General features: G+C 45.2%; 2 protein-coding genes across 2 annotated transcripts; both read left to right on the top strand.

The window, feature by feature from the left end:
- Nucleotides 1–10,541: 10,541 nt before the first annotated feature.
- On the top strand, nt 10,542–13,643 carry BJ212DRAFT_1303018 (uncharacterized protein; the record flags this gene model as incomplete). Its single annotated transcript, XM_041333353.1, has 13 exons — nt 10,542–10,634; nt 10,684–10,813; nt 10,860–11,356; nt 11,389–11,470; nt 11,638–11,690; nt 11,834–11,887; nt 11,936–12,161; nt 12,638–12,661; nt 12,716–12,817; nt 12,935–13,174; nt 13,233–13,348; nt 13,460–13,573; nt 13,623–13,643. 13 exons carry the CDS (start codon nt 10,542–10,544, stop codon nt 13,641–13,643), a joined length of 1,752 nt encoding a protein of 583 aa, XP_041188617.1.
- A 1,044-nt stretch (nt 13,644–14,687) lies between these two features.
- BJ212DRAFT_1303017 (uncharacterized protein) lies at nt 14,688–20,101 on the top strand (the record flags this gene model as incomplete). The annotated part of the gene is made up of 19 exons (XM_041333352.1): nt 14,688–14,886; nt 14,938–15,235; nt 15,284–15,582; nt 15,638–15,685; nt 15,733–16,218; nt 16,265–16,633; nt 16,994–17,331; nt 17,475–17,958; nt 18,015–18,055; nt 18,231–18,296; nt 18,337–18,413; nt 18,440–18,537; nt 18,710–18,741; nt 18,768–18,783; nt 18,932–19,415; nt 19,481–19,548; nt 19,587–19,672; nt 19,741–19,806; nt 19,844–20,101. The coding sequence occupies 19 exons, from the start codon at nt 14,688–14,690 to the stop codon at nt 20,099–20,101; spliced, it is 3,813 nt and encodes a 1,270-aa protein (XP_041188616.1).
- Between the last annotated feature and the right edge of the window lie 278 nt (nt 20,102–20,379).

The following is a 20,379-nucleotide window of genomic DNA, read 5'->3' as shown; positions in this document are numbered from 1 at the left end:
CAACTTGTGCGTCTGATTGGTATTCAGCGTTCATCATCAGTCAGTACATCTCCTTTTCACACAACTTCACATATTCATTCTGGCATGCTTTAGCATCAGCGACGTCTATGGCTTATAGACTGCCAGGCAGCCACCATCGGAGCTGAAATGCGCACAGACCTCAGTGATTGGGTCAAGTGATGAATTCGTGGCATTAAGACTCAAACAAATGCCACACAGGACATCCTCGCTACCTGTGGTGTCTCTAACAGTCATTGTGGGCTGACCAATGACATTTGCAACTATCTATTTATGCTTGTAAGTCATACATATTTGCACTTTCGTTATTTGCTGACTGGCTTCTTATCAGATGCTCCTGCATGTCTCAAAAAAGAACTGGATACAGTTCTTGCTTTACAGGCTGATATGGTCACTTCAGATCAGGCCTTGCAGACCACCTGCACCATGCTCAAAAGGGAGGCAGCATTGGATAACACCATGGTTGCTCTTGATGGTTTAGAGAGGGGCCACCAATGTTTAATGGAGAAGGTCAAAGTGCTCTATGCTTCACTCAACATTCAGGACAGGTTTCCAGAGCTTCAAGGTGTCAATCTGGATTTCGTCCATACCCTTCTGATGGCATGTGACCTCAAGATCAATATACACAAATGTGCAATTGGTAGTTTTTTCAAGTGGGATAAACTGGACAGGGCAGTTGGTGGGGCTCAGCAAGCTTTGGGTAAGACCTAATCAAATCAATCATTTTACTTTCAAACTAATTCCAACATATCAGGCACAAAGCTTCATCAACAAACTCATAAAGCAATAGCAAAGAGACAACCAGCACTGATGACTGCTATTCGTAAGTTCAACTCTTATTGTGAGTGCCTAGACAGCCTCTATGACCCTTCATGGGGGATACCACTTCCAACAGCACTTCCGACCAAACTTGCAGATTTGCACAATGACCAGACCCTAATGGAGGATGTCTGGATTATGCCCTCTGCAGGAGACATACCACGCTGGTTGAATGATTTGGACGTGAGAGATGGAATCCATGCCCTCCTCAAACATGATCGATGTCAAGAGGAACAGCAGTGTCTCAGTATTGAAGCTGACAACCTGTGCTCTTATTTTGGAGATGAGCTCTCTGCTTTAGAGCTTGCGCTTTCTTCTGATGCAAGTAAGTGATTCCAGTGCTTCATTCTGCCATTTTCTGACAATCTCAATAGACCAACCATTGATATTCTTGCTCCAAACCTGCTGAGACCACTTTCTTCAGCTAAAATCACGCTTGGTAAATCCATTTGCTTCTGCAGCTCGCTTTTCTAGTCATGCTAGAGAAGCTTCAGATGTCATGAAGACACTTACAGGAGGTGCAACCAGTGAAGCCAACCTCAGTTTGATTAATGATGCATTAACACTGGAAATTGATCACCAAGATGATGACATCCCAGACTTCAAAGCAGGGCCATCAGATGTCAATGCATATCAAATTACATTTGCTGATTTCCTTGAAGAGGATGCCACTGCTAACAAAGATACAGAAGATATTGGCGATGTGAGAAAAGCCAGCATTACCATTTGTTGGGCAATTCCAGAGGTATGCCACCATCTTCCATTTTCTTTGCTCTTTTGAAACTATGGATAGATACTTCAAGTTGATGAATCACCTGTGCCCTACAAGGATCTGAGTTTTGCTGCGCAAGGGTCAGGTACAGCTAAGATATGGCCCTCTCGGCATGGCTTCCTGGAACGAGTATTCAATCCAAGGGATATCTCCTTCCTTGGTTCCCCTACTGCATGCCTCAATGATGTGTGTCTCAACAGATGTGCAATCTTGCTGCATGATGCCTACATGTCCACACATGCTGCGCAGCACACTGCCATTCTCTCTACTCATGACCTCCCACGTATTCGATACAATGCACCTGATGAGATCCTCTGGCATCAAACTTTGTGGACATGTTATTGGGAGAAGGAAGTATGGATATTGCCCATTCATTGGCCAGTTCCTGTCGGTCATTGGGTACTCTGTGTTATCCATTGCTCCTCCAGGAAATTCTATCTTTTTGACAGTTTAGCTGAGGAGCGCCCTTGGCAACATGACATCAAGGTGAGTGCATTATTATAGTATATGCAGGAATACTGACGTTATCCACATAGGCTATTATGACACTTGTGTCTCATCTACTATCTATTGCTCATTGACACCACCCTGCAGTATCACTTGATCTTGGAGAATGGGTAGCTCATCCACTTATTGTAAATTTATTGGTTATGAAATCTCAGTCCTTACTAACTACATTTTTCCAGCTTGAACCTTGGCAGACGAACAGTTATGACTGTGGAGTTTGGATGCTAGCTGAGATTATGGCAGTCTTACAAGGTTTTCATCTTACAGGATTGCAAGAGGATGATATGGAGAGCTTCCAATGTAGGGAACAAGATTCCTCTAGGTGTATATTGCCCATATTACAACTCACAATGATTGGTATAGTGTACGACTCACCATCTATGACTTTCCTGCATTATGCGATGCATTCCTGCACATGTGCTTAGTGCGCTCTTCCCACGCTTGGTCGCACTTTGTTGCGCAGCATCCCAGAGCATCCATCCATCGTCCAACCACTTCCCTAGTGAGTCCTTTCCTGTTTATTCTCATATCAGACCATATTTAGCATTGTATAATACATGATTTCATCATGGACCCTTAGTTACATCATTTTACATACATAGAGTGCTCCCTATTCGCTTCCAAGCCCTGGGAGTGCGCCTAGGCACAGTGTACCTGTTGCCTAGGAAGTTTTCATACAGGTACCATACCACAGACACCAACAACCACCACCACAGAATACACCAACCACCATCATGTCACTTAGTATCTCATAGTGAGAATCATCATCTTCAGTTAGCATGCTTCAATCATTGCCCTAGCCCTCAGCAACAGTCCATCAGCATCAGTCACCATTCAGCAGTCCCAGTTTACGTCTTCATGCCATTCACTAGTTCTTTACACATTAGCACACAGCTTGCGCCTTATTCCCACGCTTTGCGCTCCTATGCGCTCCATATTCCCGCGCATGCGCTTCACCAGAGTTGACCCAGTGTCACTTTGTGGATATTTGCTTTATTTGCTTCCCTTAAGGGTCAAACATATTGCCTGGCACACTTCAACCAACATCTAGAGAGTCAGTAGCCTTCCTCTCACCCCAGAGGTAGAGGCTTCTTTCTTTCTTTATGTTAAGAACCATGCTCAAAGGAGAGAGAGACTGACTCAGAGGGGCTTGGCCTCAGCTCATCTGGTTATGAGACTTTAGAAGTTAAGGTGAGACTTGAGATATTATTCCGACTCTCTGCTAATGTAAATAATTGTACAGTTTATATACTATGATATGCTAATCCTAAGTATCCAATCCGGTGAGTCTATGTTTCGGACTTGTCTTTCTTCCATGCTGTGCTTACAAATATTCTCTGGTTCCAGCTATTCCCATTACTGTATTACTAACTACTGCGCTCAGTCTTCGTCATATCCATCAGTGCACAACACTCCCCCTCAAGCGCAACTCACGCTCATTCCTTCTCATAATCTTTCTATGTGTGGTTTTGGCAATGCCTTGGTGAAAACATCTGCAAGGTTTTCATCTGAAGGTATGTATTGCAGTGTTATGATTCTGTTTTCGATCACTGAGCGAACAAAATGATAGCGGATGTTGATATGCTTTGTGTGAGTGTGGAACTTGTTGTTGGATGCGAGCATGATGGCGCCTTGGTTGTCACAGTGGACAATAATGGGTGTGTCTTTCCTTTTGTATAATTCCTTCAATAATGATTGAAGATATTGTACCTCTTTTGTCACAGATGTTAAGGTGATATATTCTGCTTCCACTGTTGATAACGCGATTAACATTTGCTTTTGAGCACTCCATGCTACCGGCGACCCATGCAGTAGGACAATGTATCCTGATATTGAGTGCCTATGTGCTTGGCTTGCCCAATCTGCATCTACGTATGCCTCGAGATCTCCATTCTTGGCTCCTAAGGTGAGTTTCGCGTTTCTTGTCCCCTTCAGGTAGCGAATAACACGTTTCACTGCTTCCCAGTGCGGCTTTGCCAGCTCTTGCATAAATTGTGAGAGTATCGCCATGGAGAATGCTATATCCGGCTGCATGCTCATTGCTGCATACATCAGTGAGCCTACTGCTCTCTGGTAAGGTACGTCTTTGGATATTTCAGATTGGGTGCCTGGCAGATGATCCTCTCCTAGGCTTACACCTGTTTCCATTGGTGTCTGGGCCGGTTTGGCTCCTTCAAGACAGAAACATTCGATGACAGTGTTAATGTATGCCTCTTGGGATAGCGTGATTGTTTGCTCCTTTCAGTCCCTTTCTACCTTGAGTCCCAGCAACCAAGTGAGTTCTCCTATATCTGTGATTTCGAAGCATTTTCGAAGCTGATCTTTGAAGTTAAGGATGTGTTTCAGATGTTTCGACGTGACTGCCATGTCGTCGACGGATACTGTTATGACAGTGTGTTCTTCATCTTGGTGCCGGAAATACACCACCTGGTCAACTTGCAAATGTGTGTATCCCACTTTGAGGAAGAATTCTTCTAGCTCCTCGGACCATTTGAAACCTGCCTGCTTTAGTCTGTAGAGACTTCGCAGCAGTTTCAAAACTTTTCCGTGGTCTTCTGGCTCCAAATATCCAGGTGGTGCATGCATGTAAATATCGTCCCTGAGCGTGGCATTGAGGTAAGCACTCTTGATGTCTACCTGGTGTATTTCCCAATTGTTCTTTGCAGCCATTGATAGGACCATTCGTATAGTGGTCATTTTTGATGTAGGTGCGAATGTCTCTTGATAGTCGACTCCATACTCTTGTCGCTGACCATTCACTACTAGGCATGCTCGGAGCTTTACTTTCTCTCTGTCAGGTCCTCATTTCATCGCTAGGACAAAATGACAGGGTATTATGTTCATGCCTCTAGGTGGGTCTACTATTTCCCATGTTCCAAGTTTCTCCAATTGACCTATCTCATAGTCTATGGCTTGTTGCCGTTCCTCCGCATCTGGTCCACTAAGCGCTTCTCTCAATGTTGGTTCTCGTTCCACAGCTGCTATAGTGTGATGTGTGAAAGAATGTGATTGGCTGTCATCTGGTAAGTTCTTGATTGATGCTGCTGCTATCTCCCCCTCATGTAAGGCTTTGTAGTAACCTGCAGGAGGTCACACTCAAGTGGCTCTTGGTGCTGTTGGCAGAGGAAGTGGCTGTGTGCTTCGAGTTGGAGTTGCATTGTCAGTGTGATGTTCTGGAGGTTATTTGTTGGGACTGTCTGCCTGGACTCCCCCTTGTCCAGTATGTCATCCTCAATACTGACACCTGGTGGGACAAAACTAATGTTCCATTCAATAGATACTCGTCGTTTTCCAGGCCAGTATGTCCTGTAACCTTTGCTGTCTTCATCCACTCCCACAAATAATGCCTCTTTGGCCCTAGCTTCAAGTTTCCCATTATCCGGTGAGTGCACATACAATCATGCTCCGAATTCATGCGCTGCCACTAAACTTGGTTTAGCCTTATGCATTAATTCATACAAGGTGTGCCCGGGGATCGCACAAGATGGTAAGCGATTCTTTAACCAAGTGGCATAATTGATAGCTTTGGCCCATAGGAATTTTGGAAGATCCTTTGTGATCAACATGGCCTGTGCATGTTCGACCAGGGTCCTATTAAGTCATTCTGCTACACTGTTCTGTTGAGGCAAGTCATGAACCATAAGTTGATGTTGTATTCCCTTCTCTTGAAGATATTCATCAAACTCTTTACTAAGGTATTCTCCCCCTCAATCTGAATGGATTTTGTGTAGACGTGCACCATGTTGACGGGTTACATAAGCCTCGTAGTGCTTGAATGCGGTAAGTGCTTTGCTCTTCTTCTTCAAAAATTCTATCTTTGTCTCCCTGCTGTAATCATCAGTGAAACTGATGTAATACAGACATCTGCCTATAGTTGCAGTCTGCACAGGTCCCCATAGGTCTGTGTGGACCAAATCTCTGTAGGTATGTGCTCTTGTCTTTGATTCTTCAGGAAATGGCTGATGGGTTGCTTTCGCTTTTGTGCAGGTTTCACAATATTCTGGTTTTGAACCAATATCAAGGTTTATTCCTCCAATGATATTCTTCTTTACAGCATTGAGTAATGCTGTTTGCGAGATGTGTCCTAGGGCACTATGGAGTTCATATATGGTGTGTTTGGTTCTTGCAACATTTGCGCATTGCTGATTTTGAGAAATGATGCTATAGAGTCTGTCTACTTGCAGAATAGCTGCTATGATCCTTTGTTTGGGAGCAGGTGACATTTTTTTGCAAAGTTTATCTTCAAAGAGGATAGAAAATCCTGCTGCTGCAATGTGGTTGGTTGATATCAGGGTGAAGGCCATCTTTGGCATGTATAGTGCATTCTTGAGTGTAATGCTTGTTCTTTTATCCCCTAGTGGTAGATCTATGCTGACATCTCCTCATCCTATAGCATTGATTGTAGATCCATTGGCCGTATGCACTTTCTGTCCTTCGATTGGGGCAAAAGTTAAGAACTTTAAGTGATCAGGGCAGAAATGGGAAGTAGTGCTGGAATCTATGATTGCCCTGCATTTTTCAACAGGCACATCTAGTTGCTTTGCTATCGCAACCATATCTGACGAAGCAAAAGCATATTCCTTTGTGCTTTCATCTTTGGTTGCTGTGTTTGCACCTTGCCTGTGCATACTTCCTCCTTTTCTCTGTTTCGGTCCCTGACCTTCCTTTCCACCTCCAGGTCTCCAACAATCGGTCTTATAATGGCCTTTGTGATTGCAATTGTAGCACGTAATGTCCTTGTTAGTGCTATCTCTGGTGTGATTCTTCTTTCCACTCATCTTTGCTGACAAAGCACTGTTTCCAGCTTTCTTCGATGTTCCGTGGTGTGATGATCATATTCCCACTAGGCTTGCAATGGCCATCTTTTGATATAGGTGATGGAAAGCTACAAAACCATCGACCGCTTTTCCCGCACTCAACCTGCTCTGGACGCGTATTCCTGCGCTCTGTGGACCCATGCATTCACTCCTGCGCTGCACACATACCTGCGGTCAATTTCCTGCGCCTTCAGACTACCTTACAGATGTCCCGTGTCAGTCCATTGTCCATCCTACCTCATTGGTATGTATTTTGCCTTGCCTCGTGTGTTGTAACAAGTGTTGCAGTCTTATTACATGTCTTTACATATTCCTACTGCCTGTCTGTCCTGTCCCTTCCATTTCCGAGAGGGTTAGCTAGTATAAAGTGCCTAGAGTGACTACTTCATATTTACTTCCCTTCTGCAGTATTTCCTTCCCTTAGGTTTTACTTAGGAGCAGTCACCATTAGTGCGCGCTTTTTAGCCCCTATTGGTTACCTTATACCTGGACACCTTACCTTGACTTTCCTTACCCATGCAATCAATACCCTTGCCCTCACTTGTTACCTGCGCCATTCCTTAAGACTTCCCTACCCTAGCATCTTGCACTTCCGCATCGACCACTCATCAACCACTCATTGACTGCACTTCCGCATTCCCGCACTCTACATACCCGCGCACTTGTTCCTGCGCTCTGCGCACTTTCGGGTCTTTAGTATCATTGGCCGTTCTCAGTAGCAATTCCCTTTAGGGTCAAATGTTCTTGCTTGCAAGTGTAGCAGCTAGGCAGAGCATCAACCTACAACAATATTTTTGGTTAGGCACATTAACAAGTGTCTAGCCATTGTTGTGTTTGCACAGCAGTTTAGTTGTCGATGTTCATACTCTTCAGTTACAACATTGACCAGCTCATATGAGGTAAGGGGCTTCTGCGAGATTCAAGCTGTGGCATTAACAGATGAGAGTAGGGGCCTATAGGTTTCTGGGAGAGATCCCATTATTATGGCTGAAAAATCTTTGTCATCAATTGATACTCCCATCCCCGCTAGTGATTTGCGAAGTCAGTACAACTCTCCAAAGTGTGCTTTCACATATCCTCCTTCCTCACATTGAGTTTCCTGTAGTTGACAGTGCAAATCTATTTGCACCAGTTTGGTCTTGCCTTCGTGTATGGTGCGTATTTCTTCCCATATCTTTGAGACTTCATCCAGATTCTGGACATGCAGCAATAGCCAATCTGAGATTGTGCTGAATATGTGCTGTCTAACAAGTGAGTCCTTTTGATAATGTTCATCAATTTTCTTCTCTAATTCCTTGATTTTGGTAGCTGTTGCCAGTGTAGTGCCATCTGGCTTTACCATTTGTCCATTCATGTTCATTGCATATGGGACAGGTTTGGTTACTTGACTGTCTAGGTACCACATCAAACCTCAGGTGCCAATCACCGTTTTTGCTCTTTGTTTATACATTATCCAGTTCAAGCCATCTTTGGCAAGCTGGGGTATGTTATAGAGTGCGAAGCTGGAGCTGGGGAGCATGGTACTGTTCATAGTCGAGGCAGGGCTCATAACCTCTGGTTATGAGACTTTAGAAGTTAAGGTGAGACTTGAGATATTATTCCAACTCTCTGCTAATGTAAATAATCATACAGTTTATATACTACAATATGCTATCCTAAGTATCCAATCCAGTGAGTCTATGTTTTGGACTTGTCTTTCTTCCATGCTGTGCTTACAAATATTCTCTGGTTCCGGCTATTCCCATTACCATATTACTAACTACTGCACTCAGTCTTTGTCATATCCATCAGTGCACAACAGCTCATACACTGTGCCCCTTACTCAAGTATGGGCCCTTCATTTCATATGAGGTCTGATGATGGTCTGATGAAGTCCGGAGGAGCACAGGAAATGTCCGGAGGAGTGCGGGAGAGTTCCAGAGGAACACAGGAAGTGCTCAGGAGAGTTCCCACTGCAAGGTAATACTTCTACAGGAAACAGGATGGAAGGATGGGAGGTCTAAAGGTCCGGAGGACAGAGGACAGAAGGACAGGATGTCTGAAGGTACAGAGGGATAGGACATCCGAGGGTTAGGAGGACGGAACGTCCAAAGGTACAGAGGGATAGGATGTCCAAGGGTTAGGAGGGCAGAACGTCCAAATGTATGGAGGGTGGAACATCCAAAAGACAGGATTCCCAGAGGTACAAGGGATGGGAGGTCCGGAAGGAATAGGGGCTACATCAGACGAAGTCCAATGTAGAAGCAAACAGAGGTAGACTACCCTAAGGTAGAGTCAGAGAGAACAGGGATTGGACCTAAGTCCGGAAAGAGGGTAAGTGCCGGAAAGGCAAAGCTCCAGCCTAGGGAATCAATCCCTAGGCCTGATGAGAAGGACAGACTTAGGTGGACCAAAGTCTGAGAGAGGATTGGGCAAGTCTAAGTTGATATTCAAACTAAGGAACTACAGGAGTATCTACAGGGGTTATATACTGAACAATATCTGAGGGGATCAGTAAGCAAAGGAGCAAGGCTATGTATGAGCATGTGGAAACACATTAGTAAGTAAGACGGAACATAAGTAAATGAACTCGGAGATGAAGACTCGTACAAGGATCAATAAGCAAGATGGAACAAGAGGTAACCAAAAGCCAGAAAGGCGGAGATGTCTAAATGGGGATAGGTGCAGGATATCAGACAGAGGGTGGGAATAGGTCCAGAGTTAATATCCGGAGGTCCAGAGATCTGGGGATCCGGAAGACAAGGTGGATACAGGACTGGGATATGAGAAGGTGGATATAGTCCAGAATCTGAGACAAGGTGAAGTCTGGATGTCTTGCTGGATGGAGTGCGCATAGGGTGGACAGGATAGGGTGGTACGGATCAGGCTAGCAGTGAGGATCTGGAGGTCCGGAGCTCAGGGATAAATCTGGAGCGGAGTCAATCCTACTGAGGTGTGGAGCACACAGCAGAAGGGGATCTGGGAATGAGTTGGATATGAAGTGGGGTCTGGACATAGGCTTGGAAGGCGTGGGAATATTATGGAATGTGAGTCCTGATTGTGGGATATGACACTTTAGCTCTGCAGCATAGCAGAGCTGTTGAACCTTCACCGACATTCATTATATTGCCTCATTCTCAATCTCGACACACTGGAGATGGGAATTATTTAATGAATGTAGTAGTTAAGCAATGACTTTGTTCTGGGTAATTTTTATTTTAATGTCACCCTTGTAGTCTGACAGCCTTTGGAGGCTCTGATAACCGAGAAAATGAGCCTCTCAAAAAAACTGCATGTTTTAAACAGAAATGTTAACTCATTATTACTGTAGGCATGTGTCCTGGAGACTTGATGCACATCAAACTGAAGTGAAAATGTCTGAATGTAGAGGGCACCCACCTTTTCATTAAGTTGGGAGGCACTACATGTTACCATTTCTGGAAAGCTCCACTGCCAGTGTGGTGGCATACCTTCAAACTTCAAAGTTCACATTTTTGAGCTTCCTCAAACTTACTAGAATTTTCCTCATTCCAAAGGTTTCTCTCGCACATGGTCTGCGCATTATCAATTGATTGTTATCTAGAGCTGGTGCTACTTTCAAACACTGTCTAAGCACTACCTCCTGCAAGATGGCCATGACCAACAGCACATCAAATTCACCCTGCAGCCTCATTGATTCTGCCATGCTCACAGATTCACAATCTTTTTCTATTTCTTGGATTGTGAGTAGTTGTCTAATTGGATGTTCAAACATTACTGACCTGCTTCTAGCTTGTCGATGTAGCCGTGTCAACAGAGGACACCCTACCCACTGAAGTCTCTGGAGGCTCCTGCCTCAGTGAAGAATGGAAGAACCTTGATGGGATACCTTGTATTATGGGTGGGATGAGGGCACTTACTGGTAAGATTAATCATGACACATTCATCCTATCTAAAAATCATTTCAGCATCACTTGGTGGGATGCTCCATGGGCGCACAAGTGCTGACTTCCCTTGGAAAACTCTCCCAAAGGAACTAGCTCGCCTCGGGTATGTCCTCACCAATTACCCTGATGATACCTTGATACCTGGTGAGCTGCGCCCCTCTCTCTCTCGCACCAAAGGCATCCATGATCTGAGCCACCACCATTGTGTCAATCTCGTCAACCACCTCAAGGCAGGCACCCTCACCATTCGAGCAGTGAAGAGCGATGCTGCTTGTACACATCTCACTATCTCAAAGGACCCTGTTATAATCGGAGAAGCCCCCTCAGCTTGCTCTTTGCACTCCATGGGCGGCGTGCATTTGCTGATGGTCGAATCGACAGAAAGGGTCTTCCTCATCTTAGTTTACCTTCTTCTTTACCTTCTTCTCATCGTCACACCCAAGTTATTGTGGAAATCACATGACCACCTCCTCGTCAAGCTTCTCGAGCAGTTCCAAAACCATCTGCTGTGCATATCAGTGATCTTATCCCACACATCGCTTCTGTCAAGGGGAGACCATCCAGTTCTGAGGACAATGACATGACTGGCAGTGCAAATGATGAGGATGAGTCAGAGTTGCAATCTAGTGACAGTGAAAGTTGCTGTGCAAAGTGCCTTAGATGTTGATCAAAGTCCATCCTATCATCAAACGTAGATAGCAGATGTATGTAGGTCATACTTTGGGACTAACCTAATTCTGACATTGTGTTGTCTTGGGCATGAAGTAGATTTTTAGCCATGGATTAATGAAATCTTTAGTCATGAAGCCATTTGATACCAAGCCCCCTTTGGAGCCTCTGGAGCCTCCAGAGGTTCACCAATTCACCATCTACACCCTCCTCAGTGGACCTCCATGATGTCTGGTACATTGTTTGCTTCTAGACCTCCATTTTTCTAACTTGTTTAATCTCGAAATTAAGGACTTCCTTCACACACACTTAAATTTTGATATAAGTATGAGGTGTTGTGCCCTCCTTTTTTTTACCCACCTTTTGGATCTGCAATTCCAGTGAGTATTTTCATTGCTACGTGCCATTTTTTCTGATCTTGTGCAAAGGGCATGAAGCTTAATCTATTGGACTACTATTCTGACCCTACCAATGACCAGGCATCCTCGCCTCCCACGTACCTTCCTGCATTATCACCTGCTGCTATGGATTCCAAATACATGCAGGGAGGATATGCACAGGAACAGTTCGGAGGTGGTCAATACAAGGATCCACCAACAGAACTCACTCCATCAAGACTACAGAGCAAAATCAAGCCCACATCACACAACGTTGGTATCACAAGGGATGCTGCTATCTGACATCAAGCAGCCTGCACTCCCAGCAACTATACCACTAATACCTTTGCATCTGGTAATTCTTATCAAAGATCTTTTCTCCAGATTTCTGACTTTGTCCTTGCTGCTAGAGTCAATGCACCCCAGCCATCACAACTCTCCTTTCATTGAGGCCATGCCTCCTCAATGCCCTGCACAGACTCAAGATCTATTTTCCAGCACATTGGCACCCACTAGCCAGCAGCTGCAGCCGGTCATGCCTCAAAATTTGGACATATTCACCTAGCAGCCCCAGTATGGTGCTCTCGATCAAAACTCCATGGTTCCTTATAACCTTCTCACCATACTGTCTGGAGTTTGGCCATTGTGGCCATGTGCCATCACCTCTGATGGAACACGAGGCTCCCAGACTCTCCCCTAGCCCACTTGCTTCATATTTGCAGTTACTGACCTCACCACTTCTCATGCCTACAGTTGCAGGCCCAAGCTCTCAGGGAGGTTTGCAGCCCAATATGCATGGGTCAGACAGGCCCTGGAATTTTTCATCCATAGTGTCAGCAAACTCTTTGCCACCTCAAGGAGCTGTTCCAATGACACATATCATCCCACCAACTCCCCTCAAGCCTTTCGAGCTTTTGGCTCCGCCTTCTGCTGGTGTGCCATGTCACTGTGCAGTCACATTCAGTCCATCAGCCACTGGAATATCTCAAGTTGGGTCTGATGTTATGATGGATGATGATAATGCTCCCATTGCTGGTTGACATTCATCAGAGACAAACTCTGCACTCAAAGAAGGGTGCGCTGCTTTGGATGCCACTGTCAATGATACTGCAAAGAATACGAATATGCTGTCCTACCAGGTAATCAACCTGTGGATGAAGAGTCAAGGTCAAGTGATCAATAGCACCAACTACTGGAATCTTTACACAGGGTACTTCAAGGACTGGATGCACCAGGAACTTGTAAGGCTTGGTGATGGCACTCCTCCTCAGGATGGTTCAATGACACCAAGTAAGTGATTTGTTTATACTGTGTGCTTTTTGCTCAGTGCCACATATTGATCTTACAGGCACTGGTGTTCACTGTCAGTGCTATGAGCTCTTCAAGAAAAGCTACCCAGACACTTATCAGGACATCCTTGATACCTACAGAGAACTCAACATGCTGACAGATAATCAAACCATTGTGCAATGCACTTAATCATTCCAGAAACTTTATAAGAGGGTAGGAAGTATCATGAGTAATTTCATTCTGATTCTGTAATATTTTCTGATAAGTTGAGTACCTTACCTGTAGCTTGATGGAGCTGCTACTAGGCAAGGGTTCGAGGCCACCATCATCATGTGTGGTAACATTGTCAATGAAGATGCATCACTAGGCCATGTTCACACGATGCCTGACGCTGGCGGTGTAAGTGTTACCCTCCTTGAAAGTATTTTATGTATTAACACCTCTGTAGTTTTTCGAAAAGTGCTGCTGAGCTAGTGATGATGCCATCATTGGGCATATCAAAGCGCATGTGTACAACACCATCTCGCTGTCTGCTGTGGAGCAGGCTTTTGTCATATGCCATTCCAGACTCTCAACTCTAAATCCGCTTCTCCAGATATCTGGATCTGAGATCCGGGTCTCAAATGATCTGATCTATCTTCATCTCCCTTCCAGAATCCAAACCCTATATCAGCGCCCAACCCCATTTAGACTTCCCCTGTCTCTGGACTCCAGTTAACCATGTTTCCCTTTTGATTATTGATCTGTTACATACATTTCATTTCCAGTGTTCATTATTTGTGATCTGTCCTACTTACTAATAGACTTTGCATATGCTTCATACATAGCCTTTATGTTTGCTGACTGATTCCTATATGATACCTACAGTATATAAACCTCCTGTAACTCTCAGAAATACTCCAGTTCGAATATCATCTTAGTTCCTGCTCATTCCTGTGTCCTCTGGACTCGAGACAAGTCTCCTGTCATATTCCGAGTCTTAGGATTGCATCCTAGACTACAATTCCAACTCTACCTTAAGGTAGTCTATCCTCTGTTAGTTTCTAGTCCGGACTTTGTCTGGATTAGTCTTATTTGCTTGCCCAGGTAATATCTGGACGTCCATTGGATTTATCTCACATTTCAGATCCAGACGTCCATTGTCCACCCTAGTCAAATCCTGGAAACTCCAGACAACTGCTCTAGCCCCCAGAAATTAAGGGCACATACTTGGGAAAGGGGCACAGTGTACGAGCTGAGGCCAAGCCCTTGTGATCCAACCCCCTTGAGCACGCAACCTTAACAGCTTTCAAGGGCATGGAAGGAGATCAAGAGCAGGTGCCGATAGAGATCCTGGATGTGAGCTCATCTAAGTCAGAGAAGGAGAAGGATGCATTGAAATCACTGAAGGCTGGTCTCATCAAGCAAGTTGGTACATAGCACATCACGTCCTGTGGTTTTATGAGGTCGTGACATTTTTTCCTCAGCAGACCTTGGTGGGAAGTTTGCTGACAGACCTTTCCCGTGGATCCTGATGCCTAGTTCCCTCACTAACGACCATCTACGCATCGAGGAGTATCCTGCGCACTTGAGTTTGATGCCAGGAGAATCTCATAACATCAATTCACAGAGTAAAGGTGTTGTGGGACTGACACAACATGAAGTCAATGTGCTTGCTCATTTGTTCAAGGCAAAGACGATGCGCATTGTTAAGGTAACCAAAACCATAGGAGGTATGTGCCAATACACTTATTAGACCACTTTAGCTCATAATAATTTGACAGGCACAGTGATAGCCTCCAAGGAGCCTGTCATCATTGGCGAGGCCCCTCCAGCAGACTCTATTTTCCCAAATGCAAGGCGGATGTTTGTTAATGGAACATTTGATTATGGTGGCCCTCCATGCCTTCAAGCCAGCTCTGCCATTACCAGGAAGAAGAAGCCAAAGGTCCCCATGTCAGCACACACTCAGGATGATGTTACAGGTATTGCGGCCAAAGACACCATGACAACCATCTGGAAAACCAACTTGCATCCTGAGGTACTCATACCTCCTCCATCACGTCCATTTAAGCTTGCAAAGTGACTCCCTACTAAACCAGTGCCAGCTCCCATATAAATTCTGTCCAGTACAGATGGTGTCGAGAAGCCTGATGAGGAGCCTCTCAACTTGTCCAATGGTGAAATCCATAGCGAGGATAATGCCAACTATGGTGATTTTTCACATTCATGGAAACAGAAGCTTGATACCGGAGTTGTACGAGCTATGAAGAAGCGTGTACAACCAATTGGGTTAGAGGAGGAGATGGCCATTGAGAACAAGCCAGGTGCAAAAGCCACAGGCAAGGCTTGTGCCAAAGGAGGGCACTCATCTCCTCTCACAGTAGGGTTCTCAGGAGAAAAAGAACAGCAACTACAACCTGCTATAGGTAAGTCTTGACAGCTATCTCAGTTCAGTAGTGATCCTGACTGATAATTAAACAGACAATGCAGCAATGCGCCTGCATGATGGATGTCCTGACATTGTGAAAGGTATTTTCTCTACATAAATGTCTGAAGATTTACTAAGATAAGCCCAGTGCGATGTGCACGCCTGGTGACTAAAGGAGGCCAATCTGCTCTCACCAAGACCATGCGTCTCTTGCAAGAAGATGAAGACTCACAAAGTAATAGCAGAGCTGTGCAGTCTGAGACATCGGTTGATCATTCAACCTCTGTGCAAGTCACTGAAGCACCCATTCTTCCAGCAGTGCTGTCTTCCCCATGTAAAACCGAACTTCCTGCTGAACACACAGGTGGTAATGGACAGTCTGGCCATGTCCAAGATGTGCCTCCCCCACTACCACAAAATCTACCACATGCCCCATCTGAGGATATTCGTCCTAGCCCTGTCATTTCTAACCTTGATGCACCAGAACCTCACCATGTTGACCCTCATGGGGCACACAACAATCACTCCCATGAGCCTCACGACACTCGATACCTTCATGGTGACCTGCGCACTCATCGAGACAGCTCTCCTGCACTCCCCAATGATGATTATCACCCCAGTGATGCACCACATGGTGCATACATGTACCATGAAGACTTGGGCCGGCATGCATATGCCAGGTGACCACAACCTGGAGGAGAGTACCCTTATCAGAGGGAATATTTGTATTATGGTGACTATGGTGAACCTTACCCAGGATATGCTTATGCTCCTCACCATGAGAACCCAGGTTATCATGATGCCAGTGGGAATAGGCGGTCATATTATCGTGATGCATGGTATGCAGACCATGAACTTCTGGATGACCATTCGCATGGACCTCCCCCATCAGACATCCGTGGAGAACACATGCATCCAGCTGGTTGTGAAGGTCAAGTTGGCTACCAGCATGCATATCAGCATGAGGCTTGGACAGATGGGCATCGCGGGAGCAGGAGTCCCATTGCCAATGCAGTGCCAGGATCATCTGAAGGAGGCGCCATTCCAAGGTAAATCCAAGGTGTCTGTTGTCTCGATACTATGCTTTTGTACAATGTTCTGATCACTTGCTGCATGTAGAAAATACACCATGATTCATGTCTGATTTGGTGTGTGGGATAATCATTGAAAAAAATTGTGCAAAATTACATTTTGGCATATGAATACAAGATGACATATGGTTAGTTGATGTGTTAAACCAGGTCACTCATGACATGATGCTACCCATACATGGCACACAGAAGTGTTTCCAAAATTAGCAAGATGTTCTCAACCATTCAACTACTCTGCTTGACTACCAACCATTCCCATGATGCCACTGCCACAACCAGTGAGCACAACTTCTTATCATAAATGCCTCTATGGATCAGTCAGTACCTGCAATGCACTCCCTGAACCTCGGAACAAGATTGCTATGGATAAGCTCTTGGAGGAAGAATTCATTGGCACCATCTTATGGGAAGAAAAATCACTCCCCAAAGATGCCAAGTCTGTTATGGATACCCTTATCTTACAGACTAATTTCACTCCAGCATCTCTCAACAAAATTTACTATTTCAAGTCTGGGCCAGGAGGGAAGAGGGTTAAGAGTGGGTCTATCTTTCAACCTGCTGCGTGCCATGGCGCGAATGCAGAATGGCTGTTTGATAACAGGAATGTCCAGCCAAAGTTGTTGGTAGACTCCAGAAAACAGAAGAAGAAGGCGCAGGTACAGAAGGGACAGGGATGAAAGGCAGGCAGGGTGCAAAAGACACAACCACGCACACAGATGAGCATGGCATTGGCCACATTGACCGATACAGAAGTGGAGATATTGGATTCATCTTTCACAACACCTGAAACCAACAAGAGCTTCGGTGCCAAAGGATACAACAACAAGCACCCCAGCAAGAAGCGGCTTTGGCATCGGTGACAACAGAGGGCAAGTGGACCCTCCTCTTCAACATCATGCAAGCTGCCATGCACGCAATGTACAAGAAAATTTTCCCAAATCCCTCCACTGCATTCCCCTTTGGTGCCATGAACATTATTGGTGGCCCACTGAAGTGTATTTGGTCCTCCCAATTCTGTAATACTCCCGTCCTGGATGACACCAATGCACAGAAGCCAGATGTTATTCTGGTGGATTGCAATCTATGCAACCTCTCATTGCAATGGTCCAATATTATCACATGCATGGAGCACACAGAAAGTGAACTCGACTCTTCCATACCTTTGTATTATGGTAGCGGCACTAAAGGGTACCTGTTGATGCAAGAACAACCTTGGTGCCAGTTCATCTTGATCTTTACTATTGCCAATAACCTGCTTTGCCTTCACTACTTTGACTGCTCAGGTCTGATCATTTCATGCCCTGTCAATATCCTTGAAAATCCTGTGCATCTTCTTGAGGTTTTAAACACCTTAACGCTCGTGCACACCAACAACCTCAGGTATGATCCCATGATGCATATGTGCGATCCTGCCTGCAAGGGCTCGCATGCCGATCTGTGGGAGAATGCCATAGGCTGGATAGAAAACCATGATAAATCCCATCTATCAATCATGAGTGTGCTTTGGTGAAGCCAAGGTTTCTTTTCTTGTGGCACAATTTGTTATCGTGTTCAGACCTCAGATGGGACAGAGTACGCACTCAAAGACTGTTGGGTCACCGAGGACAAGAAAAACCACAAGGTGACTGTTCTCAAGATGGTTGAAGGAATCCCGAATGTAGTCAAGCTTGTGGCCCATTGGGATGTCCTCTACAATGGGGAGCCGGACTGCACATATCATATTTGAGCTTCCCATGGTGTTTGTACCTCTGGGTTTATTTGCAGATTCCACCAGTGCCTTCTGTTGACCCCCTGCAGAGAACCACTTGTGTTCTACTCCTCGAAGCTTGAGCTGTTGAGAGCCTTCCATGACTTTGTCTCAGGTGAGTCTCGAGTGTGTTGAAATTGAATCCTGAGGCTGACCCATCAGTGTTTAGCTCATAGTTTAATGCTTGCAAGTCACGTCCTCCACTGGAGACTTGAGTCCAAATAATTTTATCATCCATGACAGACAAGGTTATTTTATTGACTTTGATCATGCTCACATTATTGCAGAAGGCGCTGTTAGTGTTCCTTCAGAGGGCATGGTGAGTGATACTTACAATTTTCATAGCATGGCACATGGCTGAGTGTGTTATCTGAAGGGTACTAGGCCCTATATGTCAATTCATCTTCTCTGGGAGGGTATTGCAAAGGGTGCAACAATCCAACACACAGCAAGTGATGACCTGGAGTCATTGTTTTTATCTTCATTGAATTTGCGACCACCTTCAACAGGCCACGTGGCTTCACTGAAAGATGAGGGCAGGAGGCCCTTGTGGGTTGATAAATTTGAGACCTCAGGCGCTGATCCCTGGTTGGCAAAGCAGGGATATGTGCTTGCACCTCGCAATGACTTGTCATTGATGGAAAAAACTACTTCATTCTTCGCACCATTCAGTCAAATCATACAGGAGTGGCATCATCTAATTCTAGCAGCAGCCAGTGACCCAAGCAACCCCCCCATTGGTATAACTCATGCAGTGCTCGTGGCACTCCTGAAAAAATGGATCTCTCAGCTCCCTGTGGATGCTCCCACAGAAATTATGGTGCCCATGGCATCATCATCAAGATTGGGACATCCTCCACACAACAACAGTCCAATCATCCATGGGTGCTTGTCATTCTATGCACATCCAACAGAGAGTGTCATAGCCCACAAACCCTCCTTGTTCTTCCCACATCCAAATGAGACAACCCTCTTCTCACATGTCTTTTCTGTGTATGTTTTTCATTGCAATGCATTTTAGTATGATACAGTGTAGTATGCCACATGTTATATGATAGATACCTTCCTGATCCAAATATCAATGATGGAATGTTTGATACCCATGCCTTCACTGGAGAGGTCCTAGGTACATAGGCAGGCACCACTTTTCTCCCGTTCCCACAGTCTTAGAGACCTCATTTCTTTGTAGAGCGCAAAAGAGCACCATGGAGACAAGAGGAGTAACAGGAGCACCAAGAGCTCCACAGGAGGTGAGAGGTCTCATACTCACACGGGAGGGTACATCTCACAGACTAGTTGCGCTCTAAAAAGAAACCAGGTCTCTAAGACCACAAAAGTGGTGCCAAGGGTGCATGGGGCTGTGGATAGAAATGAAATTAATGATGTGGGTGTTGCATGCATAACTTGGATTCTGCAAACAGTTGGCCCATGGCATGCTGACCAAACTGAGGATGACCAAACAAATTCATACCTTGCTGATCTACACAACTATGATCACCAAAACCTACGGATCGCCCATCCAGGGTTCTGTATCGGATGTCCACGAATCATTTATGTACTACACCATCATTCGATATTCGACGTTCAACCTCCCATTCCCGATTCACGCCAACTGGTTTACACGCATGTGCACTAGCTATCATGCCTCATGGGCACACAGACATGCACGGGACCGATAGAAAATAATTCGAATAAATACTACGACGGAAATATTGCCCAGACCTGTCTCCTTGAAATCTACTTCAGGACACCAAATAATTAAATAAGTACCGCAACGAGGCTTGGAAGGGAGACAAAAAAAACAAAAATTCTTGCTGTGTACAGACAACCAAACATACAATCGTTAACATCTCTTGTGTCACACACCACTGCCAGTCGATATATGCACGTGCTCCTGGAAAGCGATTGAGGTCATGCCAGGTGCTGCATCGGGGTCGGCCACGAGCTTGGCGTGATA

The sequence above is a fragment of the Suillus subaureus genome (genome assembly GCF_016647635.1).
Source record: "Suillus subaureus strain MN1 chromosome Unknown BJ212scaffold_38, whole genome shotgun sequence".
Lineage (NCBI taxonomy): Eukaryota > Fungi > Basidiomycota > Agaricomycetes > Boletales > Suillaceae > Suillus > Suillus subaureus.
The sequence above is the reverse complement of the archived record's forward strand: the minus strand, read 5'-3'. Positions and strand labels throughout refer to the sequence as shown.